General features: G+C 41.5%; 3 protein-coding genes across 5 annotated transcripts; 2 read left to right on the plus strand and 1 right to left on the minus strand.

Annotated features, from left to right (window-relative positions):
* The first annotated feature begins 838 nt into the window (after nucleotides 1–838).
* Nucleotides 839–11,235, plus strand: LOC109416867 (NAD(P)H-hydrate epimerase). Of its 3 annotated transcripts, none has more exons than XM_062846980.1 (3): nucleotides 839–1,139; nucleotides 10,333–10,859; nucleotides 10,918–11,235. In XM_062846980.1, exons 2-3 carry the CDS (start codon nucleotides 10,384–10,386, stop codon nucleotides 11,141–11,143), a joined length of 702 nt encoding a protein of 233 aa, XP_062702964.1. In that variant the 5' UTR covers nucleotides 839–1,139; nucleotides 10,333–10,383; the 3' UTR covers nucleotides 11,144–11,235. The 3 variants fall into 3 exon arrangements, with proteins under 3 accessions (XP_062702964.1, XP_062702965.1, XP_029719615.2); XM_062846981.1 differs by lacking the exon at nucleotides 839–1,139 and adding an exon at nucleotides 1,245–1,268; XM_029863755.2 differs by lacking the exon at nucleotides 839–1,139 and adding an exon at nucleotides 9,447–9,600.
* On the plus strand, nucleotides 2,752–3,759 carry LOC134291949 (uncharacterized). The gene has a single exon (XM_062860439.1). It carries the CDS (start codon nucleotides 2,752–2,754, stop codon nucleotides 3,757–3,759), a length of 1,008 nt encoding a protein of 335 aa, XP_062716423.1.
* LOC109623092 (kinesin-like protein KIF17) lies at nucleotides 11,184–24,672 on the minus strand. The gene is made up of 5 exons (XM_020077561.3): nucleotides 24,308–24,672; nucleotides 14,250–14,495; nucleotides 14,045–14,194; nucleotides 12,265–13,984; nucleotides 11,184–11,597 (listed from the first exon to the last, which is right to left on the minus strand). Exons 2-5 carry the CDS (start codon nucleotides 14,319–14,321, stop codon nucleotides 11,296–11,298), a joined length of 2,244 nt encoding a protein of 747 aa, XP_019933120.3. The 5' UTR covers nucleotides 14,322–14,495; nucleotides 24,308–24,672; the 3' UTR covers nucleotides 11,184–11,295.

Below are 24,672 nucleotides of genomic sequence, written 5' to 3' on the forward strand. Positions count from 1 at the left end.
ATATTTTCATGGTATATTTTCCCTTCTTTAACGCATAGGCCGTTCTTTCGAATGGGGCACGTTCGGTGTAGTACTAGATTTGTAGTAATGAGCTGAATTTTTGTATGGTGAGAAAGTCAATTCTCCGTTTCTGCAATGAAATAATGCAAAAAGCGTGGGTATCACGATTCCTTGCCTAATTTGATGCTGTTTGAGCAAAACTTTGGATAACTGTGTTGTTTATGTTGCAAGAAATGGAGAAAACAACAACATTGTTGCCCAAAGTTTTGCTCAAACAGCATCAAATTGAGCAAGGAATCATAATACCCACGCTTTTTGCATCATTTCACTGCAAAAACGGAGAATTGCCCTTCTCACCATACTAAAATTTAGCTCATTACTACAAATCTAGTACTTTACCGATCTGTCCTATTACATTTAACAAAAGCTAATTGACATCAAGCTGTTAACTTTTTCATCGAACAATAATTTACCTTCTTTCAAACGGTCGTGCTGCTTTTCCACGAATGCCGTTTCCCCGAATGGCACTTTTCCCCATATTACCAATTTCCCCGAGTCACACCCTTCTTTATTTTATTGGCGGTTCTTTCAAGTTCTATCGCTCCTCAGACCTACTGAAACACTGCTGAATGAAGAATGGTTTCCGGGGTAACGGGTTATTCGGGGGAAACGACATTTGGGGAACCGACATTCGGGGAAAAGTAGCACAACCCTTTCAAACACACCACGGTTTAGTTTGAAACAACTAACACGTTTGTTGAATTGCAAACTATAGTACTAGCAAACTATTTATAAATAACAAGTTGTTATTGAATTTTGTTGCATCATCTCTCCCCGATCGCTCGTCGCAATCGGACGTGTCGCGCTTTCGCTGTGTATCAAGTTATTTAAGTGGAGTTTTTTTCTTCACCGCCGTGAAGTTTTTTTATATCTTTTTCGCATCCCACTAGAAGCGAAAGATTCGCATAGATCGCGTGTGCAGAGAGTAGCTGGTTCTAGCAACGCTAGTTCCAGACTATGCATCACTGGTTCCGCGACGCAAAAACTGCATCAGCATCAGCGTCGTCATAAATCTCCAAAAGGTTCAGCCGAACCCAAATCGACAGGCCAAGCAGTCACCCCATACACCGAGCGAGTAGGTACGGACGGACGGACGACAATAGCAACCCGTATCGAATACCCGCCAGCGTACATTCACACAACCGTGTGTCTACGAGACGGGTATTGTTTCGACTTTCTGCAAGCTCATCGTGTTGTGCTAGCTGTGGGTAAATATTCCGCTTCAGTCTTTTCTGCCGCACTCTCATACACAGTGGTACAAATTGTTGTTTTGGAGTTGATCTTTTTTATGATTATTTCATTAATTACAAATTGAATTTTGCCGCTCTATTGTTCCCCAGTCCACCGTCTAGCTGGCAGTGATAACTTTATTTTTGATGGTACAGTAGTTCCTCCCGGTTCACGGATCATTTTCATCGCATTATTTTTAGCACTATTTTTTTTTTTTTGAGTTGCTATCCTTCTTTTTCTTTGATTTTTTTTTCTAATATTTTCTCAAACTATATTAGTATTTAAGTAGGTGCACACAGTTGAATTGTTTTTTTTTTTTTAAGTTGCTATCCTTTCGCTCTTATTCTCTTTTTTTTTCTTTTTCTTGCTCTTTTTCTCAACATTTTGAGTAATTTTTTTTTTTGGTTTGACTCCCTTTCGGTCTGCTCTGGATTTATTTTCGCTTTTTTCGGCTTGGCTGTTTTTCTCGACGTACGGCTACTGATTGCATTCAGGTAGGACCACGTCTTCGAATTAGTTGTTTTTTTTTTAGTTGCTATCCTTCTCTTTCTTTGATTTTTTTTCTTTTTTTTATATTTTCCTATACTATATTAGTACTTAAGTAGGTATACGTATTTGAATTGTTTTTTTAGTTGCTATCTCTATCCATCATTTTTTTCTCGGTTTTCCCGGTTCAACTTTATATTGTATTTGAACATCTGGTTTTGGTTAATTTTGTTCTGTTTTTGTTTTTTTTACCACCATTGTGTGGTATAAGTTGTAGTCCATTTTCAGCTTAGTTGATATCATTACTGGTTTCCCTGCGGTAGAATAAAGTAGGCCCGCATGGAAACAAATGACACCGATGGGGGTTCGTCGGATCTCGTAATTTCATCCGATGACGAGACGGTCCCTGGTTTGTCCACTAACTCAATAGTGCAAACTCAGAACTCTGATACCATGGAGACTGGCGATAATCAAAATGATCCAGGGGTTTCTCAAGTACTCCATTGTGCTGTTTCTTCCGGAATTGTTCCAATTAGTTCTTTGGTGAATGAAACACGGTCCCAGCCTATGGTGAAAAATCTCTTGGTTACAAATTTTTGTCCGCCTGGCAATTCATCTCAACCCCCTGTATTCTCATCTATCCCTGGATCTTCTCCTAACTTGGCGAGCCCCCGCCCAAAAGTTTACCCACCCGGATCTAAGGGTCCCTTTCTGGTTTTCTTTCGGCCCAAACCGAATGGAAAAAAGTTAAATAAATTGCAAATCGAAAAAGATCTGGCAAAATCGTTTCGAAGCATCCTTGAGATAGACTCACCCAGCCGCGATAAATTGCGTGTCACTGTTAGTGATCGCGAAGAAGCGAACAGGATTGTTGCCTTTGAGCTTTTTTTGCGGGAGTACAAAACTTATCTTCCTAGTCACGAGATAGAGTGTTACGGAGTGGTCACCGAAGATAATTTAACTCGTGGCGCCATCATGTCTGGAGCTGGCGGGTTTAAAAATCGTGCCGTCCCGCTAGTTCCGGTACTTGATGCCGTACAAATGAACAAGGTACATCCTGACGGCACAAAAACGTCGTCCAACTCATACCGGGTGACCTTTTCCGGCTCCGCTCTACCGAGCGTTCTCGTGATTGGGCTCCTTCGACTACCTGTTCGTCTCTACGAACCGAAGGTAATGCACTGCGCTAAATGCCAGCAGTTGGGCCACACCGCACTTTACTGTAGCAACAAACCACGTTGCAGTATGTGCGGTGATCAACATGCGGAGGGCTCCTGCAATATGGAGCCAAAATGTGCCACTTGTGGCGAATCTCCTCCCCACGAGCTCAGTGCATGCCAGAAGTACGTAGAGCGGGAGAAACGCGACATAAACTCACTTAAACAGCGATCGAGGCGATCTTATGCAGAAAGGCTGAAAAAGATCGCCCCGGTTGCTGTCTCATCAGCCCATCCTATTACCAGCAACAATATCTTCGCATCCCTGCCGGATGATCAAGGCTCTGACTCTGAGGGAGGCGAGGAGTACACTATAATTGAGACAGGAACGAAAAGGAAGCGAGCTGTTGCAAAACGGCACATGCAACAGCAAGTTTCTCAAAACGCTCCTGTTACTCAACCAGCTCAGCGAAACCCTCTGGCAAAATCAAGAAGCAGCGGAAGTACCAAAAAGGTTTCACCTCCAGGCTTTAAATTTTCATCTGGAGACTTTCCGTCGCTTCCGGGAGCATCTAAAACCCCAGTTGCCCCAGTTTTTCGCCCAGAAAACCAACAAACTAGTCAACAGGAACGTCGACAGAATTCAGTCGACCTTTCCGGAAAATTGACTCTTTCTGGGATAGTGGATATCATCTTCGAAACGTTTAATGTCTCCCCCACTATAAGAAGTTTGATAAACATGGCACTTCCTTTTGTGAGACCTCTTCTGAAGCAACTGGCTTCAAAATGGCCGATTCTTGAATCTTTCATATCTTTCGATGGCTAACTTGTCCAGTGAGGTCGGAGATATGATTGATATCCTACAGTGGAATTGTAGAAGCCTAATTAGAAATATAGATGCGTTCAAATTTTTAGTCCACAACACACGCTGTGACATATTTGCTCTTAGTGAAACATGGCTAACTTCCGATAAAGATGTCTCCTTCCACGATTTTAATATTATTCGTTGTGATCGAGGGGATGGATATGGAGGGGTGATCTTGGGGATCAAAAAGCTTCATTCCTTTTATAGAATTGATTTCCCTCCGATGAACGACACTGAAATAGTTGCATGTCATGTTACCATACAGGGTAAAAGTTTCAGTGTAGCCAGTGTGTACATACCGCCCAGCGCTAGGGTATCTCGAAGAGATCTTGCGGAAATATGCTGTGCTATGCCTGCGCCTTGGTTGATCCTAGGAGATTTTAATGCACACGGAACAGCCTGGGGGTCTCCGAAGGACGACAATCGCGCAACCCTGATATATGACCTCTGTGACTATTTCAATTTGACAATTTTGAACTCCGGGGAAGCAACGCGAATTAAACCTCCAGATCCTCCAAGCATGTTAGACCTCTCAATATGTTCGAATTCACTATCATTGGATTGCACGTGGAATGTAATTCAGGATCCCCATGGTAGTGATCATCTGCCAATCAAAATTTCAGTTACCAATGATTCGTGTCAGGCTCGCCAGATCGACGTCGCGTATGACCTCACGAAGCATATCGACTGGGGTAAATATGCTGAATTGGTCTCAGAGGGCGAGCAGTCGGTTGATGTTCTTCCACCGCAGGAAGAATACCATTTCTTGTCCGGGTTAATCGTCGAAAGTGCTCTTCAAGCACAGCGTAGGCCGGTTCCGGGAACTTCGATACGGCGAAGACCCCCCACACTGTGGTGGGATGAAGAATGTTCCGGAGCCTATCGCGAAAGATCCGCCGCGTTTAAAACCTACCGGAAGCGCGGTACACGGGAGAATTATGAGTGGTATTCCTCTCTTCACAACAAATTCACGAACCTCGTGAAGGCGAAGAAACGTGGTTATTGGAGGAATTTCGTCAACGGTTTATCGCGGGAGACGTCAATGCGGACCCTCTGGACGGTCGGAAGGAGAATGCGCAACGCGGTATCGGTAAATGAGGATCGAGAAAGCTCGCCTCGATGGATTTTCGATTTCGCAAAGAAAGTCTGTCCGGATTCGGTCCAAGTACAAGCGAATATTCGTCGTAATCCACCTGAAAGGAATGCGATGGATTCACCTTTTTCGATGCTAGAATTCTCACTCGCGCTTCTGTCATGTAACAACTCTGCCCCAGGAATGGATAGGATAAAGTTCAACTTGCTCAAAGGCCTCCCAGACGTCGCGAAGAGGCGCTTGTTGAATTTGTTCAATCTATTCTTGGAGAGCAACACTGTTCCGGATGACTGGAGACGAGTGAGGGTTATTGCCATCCAAAAGCCTGGGAAGCCCGCGTCGGATCACAACTCGTACCGTCCTATTGCGATGTTGTCGTGCTTACGGAAGCTGCTAGAGAAGATGATTCTTCATCGGCTTGACAAATGGGTTGAATCGAATGGCCTTCTTTCAGATACTCAATTCGGTTTCCGCAGAGGCAAGGGAACGAGCGATTGTCTGGCGCTGCTTTCTACAGAAATTCAACTGGCCTACGCTCAAAAAGAGCAAATGGGCTCAGTATTTTTGGATATTAAGGGGGCTTTTGATGCAGTTTGCGTTGATGTCCTTTCAGACAAACTCCACGATTGTGGGCTTTCTCCGATTTTAAACAACTACTTGTACAACTTGTTGTCTGAGAAGCACATGTTTTTCTCTCATGGAACCTCGGCAACTTCACGAATTAGTTACATGGGTCTCCCCCAGGGCTCATGCTTAAGCCCCCTTCTTTACAACTTTTACGTTAGAGACATCGACGAATGTCTCGTGGAAAATTGCTCGCTACGACAGCTTGCGGACGACGCCGTGGTTTCTATCACCGGACCAGAGGCGGAAGATCTTGTCTGCTTGGGCTGTAAAGCTGGGTATCGAATTCTCTCCGGAGAAAACTGAGTTAGTTGTCTTTTCTAGGAAGCGTGATCCAGCAGATCTAGAGCTTCAATTTTTGGGTAGGGAACTCACTCAAGGTCTTTCACATATGTATCTGGGGGTCTGGTTCGACAATAAAGGCACCTGGGGAAAGCACATTAATTATCTGTATCAGAAGTGCCAACAACGAATCAACTTCATGCGTACACTCACCGGAACATGGTGGGGAGCCCACCCGGAAGATCTGATAAAGCTTTATCGTAACGATACTGTCGGTTCTCGAATACGGTAGCTTTTGCTTTCAGTCCGCCGCGAAAACACACATCCTGAAGCTTGAGCGCATCCAGTATCGTTGTCTTCGAATCGCGTTAGGCTGCATGAACTCGACGCACACAATGAGCTTGGAGGTACTAGCAGCAGTACTCCCTTTATCAGATCGTTTCGTGGAATTGTCGTTAAGGTTCCTCATTCGCTGTGAGGTGCAAAATCCATTGGTAATTGAAAATTTTGAAAAGCTGATCGAACGAATTCATCAAACAAAGTTTATGACAGTGTACTACTCGTACATGACTCTGGAGGTTAACCCTTCTTCGAATGTTCTCAACCGTGATTGCTTCCAAGACTTCTCCAATTCCACTATAGTTTTTGATCTGTCCATGTTGCAAGACATCCGTGGAATTCCAGATCCGCTCCGATCGGAGCACATTCCAAAAATTTTTGCAAGCAAGTTTGGTCAAGTCAGTAGCGACAGAAGGTTTTTCACTGACGGGTCAAAAACAAATGATTCCACTGGATTCGGTGTATTTAATGAGCTTCATAGCGCCGCCCATAAACTTCAAAGTCCTTGCTCAGTATATGTCGCAGAATTGGCGGCTATACACTACGCATTAGAGCGAATTGCCCTCTCTTCCCTCTGATCAATATTTCATTTTTACGGATAGTCTCAGTTCAATTGAGGCTATTCGTTCAATGAGGCCGGTGAAGCACTCTATGTATTTTCTAAGCGAAATACGATCAAGTCTGAGTGCTTTATCGAATCAAGCATATAATATCACCTTGGTTTGGGTCCCTTCGCATTGCTCGATCCCGGGCAATGAGAAAGCGGACTCGCTCGCCAAGGTGGGCGCTATAGAAGGCGATATTTATGACCGTCATATCGCCTTCAATGAATTTTTTTCAATTGCTCGTCAGCATGCCTTGGTCAGTTGGCAACAAAAATGGGATGCAGGGGAATTGGGCAGGTGGTTGCATTCAATTCTACCACAGGTATCGAAGACGTCATGGTTCAAGGGGTTGGACATAGGTCGAGATTTTATCAAGATAATGTGTCGACTTATGTCCAATCACTACTCTCTGGGCTCGCATTTCTATCGAATAGGACTCACAGACAGCAATCGCTGTAGCTGTGGTGCAGGCTATCAAGATATCAACCATGTTGTGTGGGAATGCCCCGAATACGGAATTGCCAGATCCGATTTATGTGCATCCCTCAGGGCCCGAGGGAAACCAGAAAAGGAAGACATTAGAGATGTGTTGGGCGAACTTGATCTTGTGTACATGAAGCTTGTGTACGACTTCCTGAAACAAGCTGAAGTTTTCGTTTGATACCCCCGTCTTGTTGATCCACTTGTCCACCTCGTGTCTTCGTTTGATACCCAAACCTGTTGTTCCACTTGTCCACCTCGTGTCCCTTCGAAAATCGTTTGTTTGTATCGTTACAGGTTGTATGTCCACTCTACGTTCGACCAGCAGCAATACACCACACCATGCTGCCACGTGTCAACGTAAAGCCCCCATCATCCTATCCTTTCCTCAAATATTTTTGTTCCCCCTAACCTCGACCAAACCGCGAGTTTTACGGTTCCCCAAAACTAACATAGTTTATAAGTCAAAAACATGAAATTGTAAAAAGTTTTAACTGAATTCGGCTCCGTTATGCCTGTTGGCGCATGAGCCTTAAATAAATGATTAAGTAAAAAAAATTGTGTTGCAATAAACCAAAAAATGTCGTTTGAAATAAATGGGTGAGTTTGGTTGTTTTTAAAATCAGAAATTCTATTACACAAGTTTACAAAATAAAACGAAAGTCGTGAACTTCTGTCAATGATCAAAATTTTTGAAGCACAATTAAGTGCTGATTTCGAAACCGACCTTCAAAAATTTTTAAGTAGAACAGTTTTTGAGTTTTAGCTCAATATCGAGTATTGCAACTTTTGAAAATATATAATTTACTAAAATTCAAATATATTGCGTTTTGTTCAACCAATTTTAAATCTTTTTCCATAAATTAAAAGCTGAATACAATACCATTCGATCATCCGAATAGGGTAACCAATATAATTTGGACCCCCATATATTTTGGACCCCCTGGGTCGTATTATCACAACTTACACAGGTTTAATGATGAGATGACGGAAAATTTTAGAATCATTCGCTAAATAAGATTGCTCTGCACGGGCTGCAATCATTTCCTCACTGGAAATATCCTTATTTGCCTTGAAATTAAACAGGTTTTGCGTCAGATTGATGAAATTCAAGATATTGGCTAGTTTTAGGGACGTTCTCCTTAAATTTTAGCAAAATTCCCAAAATTTTTTGAAGAAATGTATTTTTTTCAATAAGAAAAAACCAACTTAAAAATTCTCTCTCGACGTTTATTTGACATATCATATGTAGGCGAGTTACAGTAAAAATTTCAGCTCAATCGGAGCATGAGATGAGATGAGAATGAGATGTTTGAAGTGAGCGACTTTGCTTAAAAATAGAACAAAAATCGATTTCAAATCATCAACCTTGTATGGAAAGTCGAAAAAATTTCCACTCTACTGTAATTTTTTTCTTTCGCGTTTTCGAACTCAGGGCATGATTGTACACCAAAAATGATCATCAGCTTACCGAGTTCAAAAATGCTGTAAACTAGTGTTATTGGTACGTATTGTTTGGGAACAGTACACGTTCTATATTCCATGCTTGTTGATTCACTTGTAATGATAAATATTAAGAGGGATATGAGTTTTTATTCCTATATTTCTATATGGGTTTAGATTCGTTATGCATTCTGAAATATACGTCCTTTGTGGGGAAAAGCGGCGAAATGACGTACCGCAAAATGGTACAAACCGCGAAATGTAATACCGCCAAATGGTTTACCGCGAAATGTTATACAATCTATCAATATCGCTTACTGTAGCTACCCAGTCAACCAGTGATCGTATACGATGTTTTATAAGATGATAAAGTGGAGGCCATTTCGCCCTAGAACTAGGTAACTCGTTTTAAAAAGTATGGGTGAAAATGGCTGGTAAAACTTATCCTGCTATAAAACCAACACTTTGTTGGTATTAAATGAAGAATCTGTGTTTTTGTTGTTTCAATCGACAAACTTTTGTTTATTGTGGTGAACGTTCAGATGTAAACAAATTGCTCGCGATTTCGCAAAACCAGTTACCTAGTTCTAGCATTAAGGGGACAATCTGCGTGCATGCCTCCATTTAGGCGCATGTAAAATGTACGCATATCGCCTCTACTTTAACATCTTACACAACATCGTATACGATCGCTGGTTGACTAGTCCAGCTGGGTAGCGATACCTTCGACCGCATCTACAAACGCAAAAATTGTGTTTAGGTCAAAGCAAACACAGTACGCAGCCCTTTTTTCTTTGTTTGTCAAACGGGCCCAATCATCACAACAATTACAACAAATATTGTTAAAAACAAAACAAATCTACCGGCTCGAAAGTGATGATTTTTCAAAATTTTCTCAGAAATATCGTTGCAACAAAAACGTTTTTGAAACAACGCGTAAGTGATAAACCTTTTATTTATGAGGGAAATCGTCTATTTTGGGAATGTATTTAGGAGTTAGGGTCATGAAGCAGGAGTTCTCAAATTTATCCTTTTCGAAAACACAACGATTACGGCACCGATTGATCCCGTTCTTATTGTTTCCATACGTGTTCACTTGTAACAAAAATACAAAAATGAGAAACATAACAAACGTTTGTTTTGAGTAGGATGAATTTAGGAGTACCCTGCTGTGCTTATGGAACAGTTTCCCTATATGTTGTGTTGGGTTACCAAACAGTATACCGAAGTAGTTAGTGAACCTAACTTTATCGTGATTCGACGAATAAAATTTGGACAATTTAATGTTGGAATTAAACACACAATGACAAAAAACAAACCTCTATGATCCCAAATAGAAGGCAAAACACACTGCGCCGAAACGTCTGAAAATAGATAATTTCTGATTTGAGAGATTACATGCCGAACCAAATTTGATGAATAAATTTTACAGTCAAGTTTACATTAACATAAGGTGAAGATCATGGTGAAGATATAACGAAGCTGGACCTCGAGTATTCAAGAGCACAAATCTGACAATTCAAATGACGGTTTGAGCTAACCTACCGTTGGTGTGGTTATATCTTCACCTTATTCAATTTTACTAAAACCTGGAAAATATCAGGAATGTTACCTGACTTTTTGAATTTTAGAACAGACCAAGTTTACTCATCAGTAATCTTTCAACAGTCTAACACACAAACGACACTAGTCAGAGCTGTCGCCGCAAGTGCCCGAAAGATGAAATACCTCAACCAACAGGAGGCCATCAGCGTGGACGAGGAACTCTTCAACGAGTACAAATTCAGCGTAGATCAACTGATGGAACTGGCCGGTCTTAGCTGCGCCCATGCCATCAACGATTGCTACGGATCCCCACAGAGCACCACCATCAAACGCAAGGTTCTGGTTTGTTGCGGCCCCGGCAATAACGGAGGCGATGGTCTGGTGGCAGCAAGACACCTCAAGCTGATGAACTTCGATGCCTACGTGTACTACCCGAAACGTACCGAGAAGGATTTGTTCGTTAATCTGCAGCACCAGTGTGAACAAATGGGTATCACGGTGAGCAAGGATTGTCCGGCCGCGGAATGGGTTGATCAGGAGTTTGGATTGATTGTCGATGCCCTGTTCGGGTTCAGTTTCAAACCTCCGGTTCGGGAATCGTTTGCACCGATTATGGAGGTTTTGAAGCACACCAAGGTACCGATTGTGAGGTAATGTGGCTGCAAATAATGTTTGGATTTTGGTGAGCTCATTCCATGTTAATTTTAGTGTCGACATACCCAGCGGATGGCACGTGGAAGAAGGTCCTCAAGATGAATGTAGCCTGAAGCCGGACTGTTTGATCTCATTGACGGCGCCTAAACTGTGCGCCAAGAAGTTGACAAATGCCAAACACTACCTCGGGGGACGATTCGTTCCGCCAAAACTGCAGGAAAAATATGCGATGGAACTGCCACCGTACGAGGGGAACAACTTGTTCGTTAAACTTGCATGAATAGTTAAGAAAGTCTTCACATTTTCAAGGTGATTTCGGAACATTGAAATTTTTTGTTATAATCTGAATAAATCGTTCTTGTCAAAAATAAAGTCTGCTTGCAATATGAAAAATATCCGAAAACGCAACAACAGCTCTAAACAAACTCTAAACTATTTCTGCAAACCTCCCCACCCGCTCCGGTACACCAGCTCGGCTGCCCGCCGAGGCCGGAAATACGTTACCGCCACGTCTTCAATCTTCGGAAATGGACTGCAGTTGGTGCTTTTGCTGAGAAACTCTTTCCGCCGGGGTTGATCGGCGGCTAGCAACGAGTTGCTCTCACAGTTGGGCAACTTGGTAAGGATCACAGTGGAACTCCGTTCCAGCCGGCCCGGTGCCGTGAGGGAAGTTTGACTATCGCGACCGGTTTTTGACGGGGATTTCGTCAATTGCTGGGGCTGTGTGGAATCCGCTAAAACAAGATGAATGAGAAAATAATCAACAAAAAAAAAGGCTAGCGATCTACATCTCTGTGGGATGTGAATAAAGATTAGTGCCATTCCCCTTGGTGTCCTTCCCCTAGCAAGCGTCAGTGACAGCCTGCATCATGACGAGATGGGCAGTGTGATGCTACCTCATTGAGAAGTGGAGCTTTGGCGGAGCAAGTCGCCTACATCGCGAGGTCCCGTATCATGCCAAGGGATTCTAGGTGATTCTAGTGTAGTTTGCTAAGATAGCAGGGAACGGATTGTTCCGGTGAGTTACTCAATACTCACATTGGCAGCCAGGAGTAATCAAGAGTAATCAAAAAGTAGGTGGCATCACTTGGCATAAAAACAGTGAGAGGAAACAAATACTGGTTTCGCAGCGCGGTGTCACGAACACTATTTCAAATCTACTGGTTGAAAATATGCCCATTTGATTTTGCCAGGAACAGCTGATTTTTGTTTACTATTTTCCACCAGTAACTCAGGTAGTGTTCGTAAAATGCGAAGCGTACGTACACGCAACACCACTAAAAGCAGAAACCACTATTGTTCGAGTGTGTGAAGCGTGTGGTGGTGCTACAAACACAACGAAGCGGATGTTGCAATTCAGTGGTTCCTGACAAAAACCAAACATGTGCGGAACTAACTTACCTGGAGGAAACCGTACCCTGAGCAGCGTATCGTCCGGTAGTTTCCACTTCTTCAGCTCATCACTCCATTCCGAATCCTGCTCTAGACCCTCCAGATTCCAGTAGCGGCCATCTTTCCGCAGCACCGGTAAAGCCTTCTGGAACACCGCTTCGTAAAACAGTATCTTCTTCTCCAGCAGTCTGATTGTGGCCAAATAATCAGCCCGATCCGTCTGGAACTCTCCCTGAATATCAGAGATGTCCCGCTCCAGTGATTTAATCTTCTTCCGTTGTTGCCTGATCTGCTCGTATCGTACCTTCAATTCCTGCTGTATATCCGTATAGTGACCCTGTAGTAAGTCCCGATCCTCGCTTTGCTCCACCCTACTTATCACCTGTGCCAACGCATTCAATCGTTTCTCGGATGCCAACTTGTTTCGATAGCGCTTCTCCTTCAACTGAATGTCGTTGGCTCGTTCGCCACCAATCAACGCATCCTTGATTTGCTTAATTCGGTTATAGATTTCTTGCTTATCTACTGGCACCTTATCCACTAACTCTACACTCACTGCAACGTCCTGTTCCTTCTCTGCATTCCTCTTCGCAACCAACTTCTGCATCTGTCCTTCGTAGTACGATTTGATTTTTTCAATATCCTTTACAAGTTCTTGTTTAGCGATCTTCTGTTGTTCATACTCCTTCCTAAAATTCGCCACATCCGTATCATACTGGTTCTTCAGCCTACGTTTCTCGTCCTCGAACGTAGATTGGACCGCGCCGGACAAGACAGCCGTCTCGAGCATATCACCTGCGGAAATCCCATTCTCGACCGACAGTTTTCCTTCCATTGCAAGCAATTGCTTCAGCCGTTGAATTTCCTCTTGATACTCTCTGAGCATCGTGTCTTTTGGATCTTCATTGATCTTCGGTTTGTTGGCTATGTTCTTCGCCCTGCTCGCATAACGCAGTGTCGAAAGCGTCTCATCATAGTTGAAGTCCGCTGGTGAAATACAAGCAATCATCAGCGTTTTTGTGTTCCCACCCAACGAATCCTGCAGTAATCGCGTCAGTTTGGAATCCCTGTAAGGTACATGTTTGGTCTTGCCGTCTACCAAAGCCGAGATAACGTTCCCCAGTGCCGAGAGGGAGAGGTTGATCTTAGTCGCCTCCTTTAGCCTGTCGCCAGTTGCTCCTGTTTTGCTTTGCCGCTCGGACCCGGCCAGATCCACCAAGTTCAGCTTCCCCCGCTTTATCGCAGCTTCTTGTCCAGCACCGGTCGCCATCTGTTCCAAGCTTATCGTGAAAATCGAGTGCGATCGCGAACTCTCGATATTCATTAGAGTTGCGCCAACTATTCGATTCTTCGCTCCCATCTCCAACAGTTCAATACACTCCTTCATCCCGTGAACAGTGTGCATCGACAGGCCTTGCACTGTGACGCCTTCACCGGGAACTTCCTTGATGGCAAGATTGGCACCACCCCCGGAATTCAGTGCCAACAGATCGCGAATGGTTTCGTTGTAGATCTCGAGGTAACTTACCAGCACGAGGTATCGCACATCACTCGCCACGGCGATCGCTTCGAACACGTGCTCGAACGATCGCGGAATGATGCCGATATTGTTGGCGTTGTTCGGATCTGCGGCCGACACGTTGTACGTCGTTCCCTGCATGGTGTGCGACTTTCCGCATCCCGTTTGACCGTACGCGAAGATCGTTGCATTGTATCCCTCGAGGACGCTCTGGAAGCGGATTGAAAAGAATAATTCACTATACAGTAGAACATTTGTACCGTTCCTTACCTCAATCAATGGATAACAGATTTCGCTATAAATGTTCTCTGTCGTCGCTGCATAACCATAGGCGCTATCGAACTTGAACGACTTTTGCGGAGCGCTCGAATCGTTCGGATTGTCCAAATTAACCGTCGAGTTGTCGATTTGAGTGATGTTCTGTAATAAATGAGACAATGAGCACCAGAATATTCGAAACCATTTCGTTCCGTACCTTGCATCCAGATGATTGTTCGCGCTTGTTCATCGGCCTACAACGGACCACAACCTTTACGTTTTCCGCCATGTTGTATGTGTTGGACTGTAGTTGCCTCTAAAACACTTGGAAATCACAGCTTCTCGGTCCGAAATAGACGGATGAGTCCCATTGGAACATTACAAACTATAACGTTTGCTTGCTTGTTGGTTACGGCTGTTTTTCTTCTCTCCAATCCTTATCGGCAATCGGAGAAGAGGAAACCTAGCGTGGAAAAAGGAAACCAAACAAAATCGTGATAATTAGGTGTATAATTTATTCAGCAGGCTTTGAGGGGAAGAGGGAAGCACGGACAAACAGACGTAACACCTAGAACATTTTTTGTGAAAATCCATCGCCCATTCACACTACAATTACCTGGTGGAAATGTTTCACGAAACACTGCTTGTCTACTGCGTTGTGCAATATCGCCAATAGAAGGCGCTAGTGCGAAACGTCAAACGCAAGGAAAAACTATGCGGGCGCCTCTGGTTGTGAAAGCCACAACTATGAAAATTTAATATGATCGTTAAAAGCGTGGTCGATGGAAATTTCCCTAGTGTTACGTCTGTTTGTCTGTGAGGAAAGGTTACTTAAATTGCGACGCTCATGGTGTTAGTAAATATTAAGTATCGTGACGAATCACAGCATTTTCTTTACAACATGTTCCAAGTTCTTGCAAGCTTCCTCTATAACATGTTTCAAGTCTCAGTGAAAACGTAAAGACAAAAACTTTTGTAGTTTTTATACCACTGCCATTGATTTAATGGAATAATCAATAGTAACTTACGTGTTATTTTCGTGCATCGATTTACCAATGCGAAAAATACCGGATGCAGTGGCAGTATTGTCTGTCAGGTTCATGATATGGCGACCGTGTGGTCCGCAACAGATGGAAGGGCAAGGTTGGCGGAAGAAAGTGACATTAATTATTCAGGAACTTATGTCCAGCATTGATACCGGCGGCGATATGTTTGTCTAATGGAATTTCTTGGCCGGCACTGTTCTTATTTACATGGGATATTTACGCAAATGATAGATGTGGAAGTAATTGGTACTTGTATGCCTTATCGATGTTCAATTAACTGTTCAAATGAAATGTTCAATGAACTCCGTTTGAATATTAATAATGTTTATGATTTTAAATTAATTTAATGAACATAAGTACAGATGGATAAATTATTGGTGAAATCAGGAAAATACACACACTGCTCAGGTGAGATTTGAATTCACGACCCCCGACGAGTTGTTAACCACAAACATATCTCTATTGTTTGGTTAGTAATAAAGCACATGTCTAACCCAATCGTATAAAGGTCGTGAGTTCAAAGCTCACTTGATCTGTAGATTTTTTTTCCCTAACATCACCAATAACTTATTCATACGAAAACTTTGCACTTAAGTCATTTGGTCAGTTCATATACTTTTGTTCAATAACGGCGCCGGCCAAGTCCTTACAGTCATTTTGAACAAAAAAGGAATATTAAAGTGTGATGGTGGTTGCTAACAAAGAGAGAGAGAGAAACCGAGAGCACTCTGCGTTTCCGCAGCCATCGCTGGAAGGGTATTTGTTAGTCGGGTAGGATGTGAGATCTGCGATCGACCTTTGGTCTGTAATGCGATCCGAGGATAGAGGATATTTTCAATGTTTAATGTGACACTCGATTTAGGTCCTTTATTGTATTAATCCTGCGGTGCAACAGGACCACACATCTTCAACCCTGTAATAGCCATTTTTTTTATTTTGATCTAAAAATCATTTTTCGTCGCCTAAAATCGATTTAAACATGTTTTGGACATCCCTACATTCCTATATTTTTTCCTAGAATTGAAATATGATTATTGTTGAAATATTGTTATTTCATTTTTATTTCAAGGAAAATTATATTTTTCGTGTTATTTTAAGGAAAATAATTTTAGGGTACCCAACAAACATTTTAGCTGTATAAAAGTGGAACAAATAACTCTTAAGCAAACTTTAGCTTAGGAACTGCTATTCAGCTAGTTCTGTTACTTGGGTATCATATTCTACTGAACTTTTTTTACTATGGTAGAATTATTGACGATTCCTTCAGGATTTCTTTCTGGGGATTTCTCAGGAGTTTCTTCTGGAGATTTTCCTCGGAGTCTCTTCTGGGGAGTGCTCCAGGTGTTCCCACTAGGGATTCTTCCAGGGGTTTTCTCTACGTATTCCTCCGGGGGTTCCCTATGGAGATTCTTTCAAAAGTTCTCTCTGAGGATTCCTCCAGTAGTTCCCTTTGATGATTCCTGCAGCATTTCCCTCTGAGGATTCATTAGGGATTCCTCCACGGGTTACCTCTGGGGATTCCTCTAGAAATTTTTCCAGGGGTTCCTCCTGGGGTTTCTTTCAGAAGTGCCCTCCGAGGATTTCTCCAGGAGTTCTGTTTGGGTTTCCATGGGTTTCCTCTGGGAATTTCTGCAGCAGTTTCCTCTGTGAATTCCTGCAGAGGATCCTCACGGACTTACCTCTGAGAATTCCTCCAGGAATTCCCTCTGGGGATTCATCTAGATGTTCATTTCTGAGAGTTATTCTGGGAGTTCTTTCTAGCAATTCCTCCAGAAGTTCCTTATGAGGGTTTCTTTAGGAATTCCTATAAAAGTACCTTTTAAAGATGTTCCAGAAGTTTCGCTAGGTAATTCCCCCTGGAGTTTCCTCTGGAGATTCTTCCAAGAGTTTCCTCTAGGGATTCTTTCAGATGTTTCTCCTGAGAATTCTTGCTGAATTTTGCTCTGGGGATTCCTCTAGGAGATTACTCTAGGAGTTCCATCTGGGCAGTGCTTCCCAAACTGTGCGCCGCAGCGCCCTGGTGCGCCGTGAACATCTCTCAGGAGCGCCGCACAAAGAACAAACTCTTATTATTGAAGGCAGAATATATTTTTAGTTGTTTTTGTATTGTTACTAGTGTCTCCTCAAACCCCTCAATCCCTCATTGGTATTCTATACCAATGTCTTACCTTTTTGAGAAAGACTTCAAAAGAAAGTCATTCAAATGGGTTTTCCCTCTTGTAAATTTTCAATGAAAAAGTAAATATTCAAAAGTCGACGAATGTTTTCCAGAATTTCGAATATTCTCATGAAACATTTAGATTTTTACAAAATTTTCAAATTACCGGAATTTTGGAAATTTTCTTAAAAACTCTCAAATTGTTGTTTGGACTTTGTATGATTCTGCTTAGTTTTCGATTTTATCAATAGCTTTGAATTACAAGTAAATATTTCAAGAAACTGTTATCTATCATTACTGTCAATCTCCAGGTCTTCGTGCAGTATCAAACGTTTTGGGACATTTTTACTTATATCACGATCATAACTTGTTTGTTTGTCTCTATAATTGAAATTTGCAGCTCTAGGTTGGTTTAGCTCCTTATCGTAAAAAAATCTGCGACAATTTATGTGTCGATTTCATGCGTGATTCTGAAAACCGCCTTTTTCTTTTTGTTGAGTTGGGGTTTTTGAGTTCCGAATACAAAACATGACCCCTCACCGTCACCGTCAGCCGTCCTAACAGCTTCTAAACAATCCATTTTTATATCTCTTTCTAATCTAATCTAATCTAATCTCACACTAACGCAGCCATTACTTGAATGCATCCTGGAAAATGAAGACTTCTCAAGTCTATCATTTTTCTTGTCTAACGGCCAGGCCAACTGCGCAGCATGTACCGCAGAGAAGATTTGAAGGGATAGAACGATTTCAACATAGTCAATATTTGAAAACATTCTACACCTTGAAATCGAGGGGAAGGATGGAAGCGTGGACCTCCCGTACCAAACGCTTCCAGATAACGATATAGATATTTAAACATGTTCGCAGATATCAATATGATGATGTGTACGATGATTTGCTAAAAAGATTGATTAGTGCGCCATGGTGATGGTGATTTACTGAAAAGAGAATAAAGGATTAAGTAATAAATACTGAATAAGGCATAAGTGATACGTTCGTTACAGTTACTATTTTTTAAAAATGGTATTATTCAATAATAAAATTACCTGAAACCCCCTGAAACAAAAGGTTTATTAGCAGTTAAAAACAAATCATAAAATAAAACGCAAACATTACAAAAATACATCAAATTTTAATCTGAAATGATACCACTGCCTAAAGTGGCAAATAGCAAAATAGCAAGATTAAAATTTGATGCAATGTGGTAGATCTTACACCGTAACGCACCGTTCTAAGGTGATCTACCCACGTTACGGGACTAAACAATCCATTTTTATATCTCTTTTCCCTAAAATTTGGTAATCTACGTACTTTATTTACCAAATTTAAAAGTTTAATGCAATCCTCCAGAAATTTGTTTAAAGTTCTGCGAATCTTTAAGCAATTTTTCTTTTTTTTTTTTGAATAATAAGAAAGCATGGCATTGAAGGCGTTTTTACGATTTATATTTGAAATTTTGAACTGAAGGTGTTAAAATTATTGAAATTCTTTGTAAAAAGTTGTTGGTGCGCCACAACAATTAAAAACAAATCAAAAGGCACCGCGGTAGCTAAAAGTTTGGGAACCTCTGCATCTGGGGATTCCTCCAGGAGTTCTAGTGATATCTGTCGAAGTTGTTCCAGAGTTCTTCCTGGAGATTCTTGCAAGAGTTCCTTCGGAGGGTTTCTCCAGAAGTTTATTTTGAGAATTTCCCAGGAATTTCGGTTGGGGAGTTTCTTCTGGAGTTTCATCTGTAGATTTCTCCATAAGCTCCTTTTGGGGATTCCTCGAGAAATCCCTTCTGAGAATTCTACCGTTATTCTACCAGTAATTCATTCTGGAGTATTGCCCAGAAGTTACTGCTAATGGAAGTACTGAAGGGAGTCCTGTAGGGATCCTCAAACGGATCTCCTGTGGAATCCTGGAGGAACTCTTGGGAAATTACAAAAAGGAACTTGTGGAGGAATTTCCAGAAGGAACTACTGGAGGAATCTACACTTTGAGGTTTTCTTCAGGACTCCTTTCAGGACTGCCTCTAAGGGTAACTTCTGGGAAATACCCAAAAGGTTCCTTCTTGGGATTTCTGCAGAGTTCTTTCTGAGGATAACTGCATGTTTTGTTTATGGGGGTTTCTTCATCTGGAGATTTCTCCAGAAACTCATTTCAGAGATCGCTCTTGTAATTCATTCTGGGGACTCCGAGAATCCTGGAAAAAATGTAGACGAATTCTAGGATTTTCTAGAGGGATTTCTTGGGGAATTCCCAAACGAAATTTCTGCGGAAATCTTCAGAAAAAAACTCCAGGAGGAATTTCCAAGGGAACTGCCCAGAAGTAGAAGGAAACGTCTTCCGGAAGAATCCCCAGAAGAAACTCCGGAAAATATGTGGAGAAACTCCCAGTGGAAATCCTAGGTAAAACTTCAGCAGGAATATCTAGAATGAACTTCTGGAGAAATCTCCAGAGGGAGCTTTTGGAGAAATCACAAGAGGGAACACCTGGAAGATTTCCATGAATCCCCTGAAGGAAGTCTTGGAGGGATCCCAAACGAATCTTCTGGGGCATCCTCGAAACGAACTGACGGAGGAATCCCAAGGTGAACTTATGGAGGAATCTCCAGAGGGAATACCCACAGGAATCTTCAGATGGAGGAATCCCCAAAAGGAACTTTTTACGAAATCTGCAAAGGAATTTTTGGCGGAAATTCCTGGTGGAGTCCCCAAAAGGAACTTTCGGCAAAATCTCCATAAGAAATTTCGTTCAAAGAGAGCATCTTTAGAACCCCTAATAGGAACTCCTGGCGGAATTTACAAAAAGGACTCCTTGTGAAAGAGAATTTCTGGCAGAATCTCCACTCAGAATTCCCGGCGGAATCCCTAGACGAATTTGGGTGGAATCCGCAGAGGAAATACCCGCTGGAATGTCAAGAACTAATCCCCGGAGGAATTCCCGTAAGAAAATCTTGACGGAATCTCCAGAGAGTTCCAGGCCGAAACTCCAGAGGGAATTTCCAGTGGAATCTCCTAAGAAATTTCCTGACGGAATCCTCAAAGGGAATTGTTGACGGAATCTCTAGAGCAGGGATTCCCAACCTTTTTGAGGTGGCGATCTCCTTTAAGAATTATCGAAACATCTGGAGCCCATTGATATTTTTTAGAAAAATATGAATTAAATAAATGAAACCAAGTTATTTGGGTACAGTAGCGTAGCCACAAATTAACAAAGGGATGAATTTTCGACGATCACTGATCCTTTTTTTTATTTGACACTCACGTTTCGTAAACAATGGTGCCATGTAAATTTAATTTGAGTCGTAACTCAAAAATAGCGGCGCAGCCGAAAAAAAAGTTTTCTTCTTGTGGGCTTCGTGGCCGTGCGGTTAGCGGCGGCAGTCGTCTAGTCGTATCGTAAGCCTCGGAGTGTGGGTTCGATTCCCGCTCCAGTCGGTGGAAACTTTTCGTCAAACGAAAAATTCATCACTGGGCCACTGGGTGTTCTGTGTATTGTCCGTTGTCCAGTGTAAGTAATGTGTTCAGTCTGTGCAGCCTCTGGCTGAAGACGGTGTGAATTGTCTTTCAAAAGCTTTTTATACTGAAAATTTGTTCCTCAAATTGTGATTTGGTGGGGGGTTTGGTAGTGAGTCCTTAACCCTAAAAAAATGGAAGGGAATTTAACGAATGTCTCGCTAAATTTAAGCGAAATTTGTATTTATTGTAATTATTATGAACTATCTACAAAGACAGTTTGACGAACTACAACATAATTCATGATTTTGTCTTTTTAAGATGGTGAATTTTATCAAAATGGAGTATTCTAGCCAATACTACCATAATTTAAAAAAACCGGTTTATGAATATAAAACAACATTTTCTTATCAAGTTTGAAAAAAAATCTCCTTCTTTTACAAATTCAATAAATAAATCTTAAGTATTCACAAAAAAAATTGAAATCAAAAGTTCCAAAATGTTTTTAGTCTTTAGAAACACTTACAATAACTGTTCTCATACATGTACCAACTTTGAAATTCTGTATAATCATGTAGAATTCTGAGATGTTAGTTTTATTTTAATCCTGAAAAAAAAAAATAAAATCTTCATGAATAAATAAACATCTGAACATGTCTCTTGAAACTACAGAAAAAACGTCGCTTTTGCTGTACTTTCGTCCCTCTTCGACCCAATTTTCGCCCACCCTTGGAATCACTGGTTTGTACTCATCTCTCGTTTTCACGTGTTACAGATTACCGTTATAAAAAAACAAACACAAAACAATGTTACAACATTAAAAATTGGTATAATTTGTACAAAATAGAATAAAAATTTAACAACTTTTTTGGTGACACCGCGGCCTCCCAGGACGGACTTCACGGCCTCCAGGAGGGCACGGACCACCGGTTGGGAAACCGTGATGTAAGTTATCGAATACACAAAACTGAACATTGAGTAGAAAAGGTAAAAAGGCATGAGAAATGAACACCATGAAATTTGATGAGCACATTATCATTAACGAGTACCCATCCATCCAGTGGTGTGAAAAGGCTCATTACTCATACTGACAGGTCAAAGGTTTCTGAACTTTGTTTGGATAATCTGAATTTGGTTATGATTATACATCTTTCTGTTGTGTCGGTTTGGAGGGGATATAAACTGTTCTTAATTTAGCAAACAAGTTAGTTCCTCAGAATTAAGCAGTTCTAACTACAGTAAGGAGATTCATTAAACAGTGGCATATGCAGCTATTTTCGCTGTTTAGTGAATCTTTTTAGTGCGCTTGCAAGATTAATCCGTGAAACGCTTTTACCTTGATAACCTATCACAATATTAACGCATAAATGGTGACAAATATTACACATTCAAAAAGTTACGCCGAATTAACAAAAAAACGGTAACTGTATTTTCATTGAGTAAGTTCACTAACAAACACTCAACCCCAACTTTCCTCTACTTTATTTAGGTTTAGACTACAGTTGAGTGGTAACCATCGTTGCCTGCGAATTCTATGGTCGAAGGTTCAACTCCTGAAGTTGGCATTTTTATTAAATTTTTAATGGAAAAAGTTGGCAAGTCTTGTCTGATATTGTAATGTCTTAACCAGTTATTATTGAGCACTTCTCTATATTAAATTTTGATATTATTTCTGATCCTCTACTTCTTATCTCAAACATACCGATAGCAGTTTTTGGTCTTCATTAATTTAAGTACCAATAACTGAATATGTTATTCGTTAGATTTTTTCACCTACTGGGGTATCCACATTTTATTATCGTTATCATGAATGAATGAATTTATCTATGCTTCCCCACATCCCTAACAGTCCTCGGGAAATAACCACCACAATGCATTATTCACAAAACCAGGAAAATGTCACTCGCTTCGAAATGGGTCACGGTCATTTCCAGGACCGTGCTCTCCATCCCCCGTCCGTTTGGTTATCAACATTACCAAACACCATAATGACCGGGTACAACACGATTCCCTATTTACTTAATGGAAAGGGCAGCAACCGTCACCGGTACAACCGTAGTGAACTAGTCGTATCCAGTGTTGTGTGTCGCGGGTATTTCCCGCGCTAAACGAACTCGGTAATAGGTTTCCACACTGTCCCTTTGGGGGAACTATGGTTAGTTGGTTGGACGGTCACGCGAGATCACCTGAGAGGAACTAGGATAACGCGGTTCAGCCTGACACTGGCTGGCTAGTCTTTCCGCGTGTTTAAAGGGAATTTTCACAACTGACCATCGTGACCAGTTTCAGCAGGTTCAATTTGGTTTTCACTCGCGATTTAACAATTTATGAAATATTTAAACAAATGGCCTCAGTTTAAAGGTTTCGATTTTCTTATGTTGTAAGGCACACAGTTCAAGTTTGAGGCAACACTTCCTTTCGCAGTATGCGTCGTAGTTCACTTCTTTGATTACCGATTTCTCACTAAGCACACATGACCTCCTGCAGTAGTTACAGCGAAAATCGCTTCGCTGACCTGTGACCATTTATGGGATCAAGCTGCTGGTGCACGGCATGGCCATTAATCCATATAACGAACGATGATATGTTTGGCCGGGACATGGGCACGTGAAACATCGATTTCCACCTATCGGCGGAAAAACTTCTGATACAGTGGGGTACCGAATAAACCGCAAATCACCACGGAACATTTTGACTGAGACATGGACGCCATTCTTCATTTTTTTTTCGATCAATTGAATATGAATAAGTGTGAAAATACTTGAGTTGGAAGAACTTCTTGTTGATTCTAGAAATAAACTTTGTTATCGAGTTTTTTTCTCATAAAGTGTTAGACAAAAAAAAACATAACTTTTCTTCTAATCCCAATGCAAACACTCATCATGATATCCCAAGTAACCACGGTGCTGAAGCCTTATTGCATGCTGATATAGGGTGTATTTAGAGCAATCATTACTTTACATGCAAACATAAGGTTGATTTAAAGTGGAAATGGGCAATTACAGAATCAAATTACGATTATACTGGTATAATTTAAATCAACCTTAAGTGTTCATGCAAAGTAATGATTGCTCTAAATACACCGTATATCTGCATGCAATAAGGCTTCAGCGCCGTGGTTACTTGGGATGATTGATTTTATCACTTCAAAATACTCAGACAGGTCATTGACCAATAAAAAATACACAGGAATCGTTTTTAATACATTCATACAAGGATTGTCAAAGATTTAGAAACAACAATGTGCTGCATGGCTTATTTGGTCCACTGCTGTACCTCCCATGTGGACATGCGATGAGCATCAATAATAAAACAGCGCCAGCAGCAATGGTCCTAATGGTCATTATTATCTCGGCACTGTTATCTTTTTCTATACACATTCAATCGTTATCCTTTCCGAACTCCCCGAACCGCACGATACACACCAATCATATTTTCTGTTGTGACTCGTATGGTCACCAGAGCAACAGATATTTTTCTTCTGCACTCGTCACGAATTGCGGCCTGCCTGCTGGTTGTGCCTGCCTTACGTTCGTACGAAAGTAAATTCCACTGGTTTTTCCCTTTCCTTTGCAAAATATTTTTCGAAAGGAAAATCCATCAAACTGTAGGTGGACGGTTTGTTTACCTTTCTCACTTTCTGTTATCCTTGCTCGGAGTCTACGCACTTGGATAGAGTCAACTGTTTGTCTTCTGAATCACTCTTTGTAATAACGAAGTTGTGTACTTAAAATGTGTGTTTAACAACCACTTCTGCTAAATTCATACAACTTATTATAAAATGCATCTTGCTTTCAAAATTGCCTAAAATCATTCCAAAACTAGTAATATATTCACGTGGTCAATTGGAAACGAAAAATAAAATCGCTATTGCACGGTGGACGGATACGGCGCCCGATATCCGTCACTGAGAGCTGTCGCACAGCACGTCCGTTTCGAGTCGCGTCTAACGTGGTTGTGAGAAAAGGAGAAAGTCCTATAATACCTACAAGC

Source organism: Aedes albopictus, chromosome 1 (genome assembly GCF_035046485.1).
Source record: "Aedes albopictus strain Foshan chromosome 1, AalbF5, whole genome shotgun sequence".
NCBI lineage: Eukaryota > Metazoa > Arthropoda > Insecta > Diptera > Culicidae > Aedes > Aedes albopictus.

Coding starts and splice junctions, on each gene's coding strand:
- LOC134291949 (XM_062860439.1), top strand. CDS start 2,752: ATGTCTGGAGCTGGCGGGTTTAAAAATCGTGCCGTCCCGCTAGTTCCG.
- LOC109416867 (XM_029863755.2), top strand. CDS start 9,541: ATGATTTTTCAAAATTTTCTCAGAAATATCGTTGCAACAAAAACGTTT. Junction 9,601..10,332: donor AAACGTTTTTGAAACAACGC/GTAAGTGATAAA, acceptor ATCTTTCAACAG/TCTAACACACAAACGACACT. Junction 10,860..10,917: donor ACCAAGGTACCGATTGTGAG/GTAATGTGGCTG, acceptor TGTTAATTTTAG/TGTCGACATACCCAGCGGAT.
- LOC109623092 (XM_020077561.3), bottom strand. CDS start 14,321: ATGGCGGAAAACGTAAAGGTTGTGGTCCGTTGTAGGCCGATGAACAAG. Junction 13,985..14,044: donor TCTGTTATCCATTGATTGAG/GTAAGGAACGGT, acceptor ATCCGCTTCCAG/AGCGTCCTCGAGGGATACAA. Junction 11,598..12,264: donor CAGGGTACGGTTTCCTCCAG/GTAAGTTAGTTC, acceptor ATCTTGTTTTAG/CGGATTCCACACAGCCCCAG.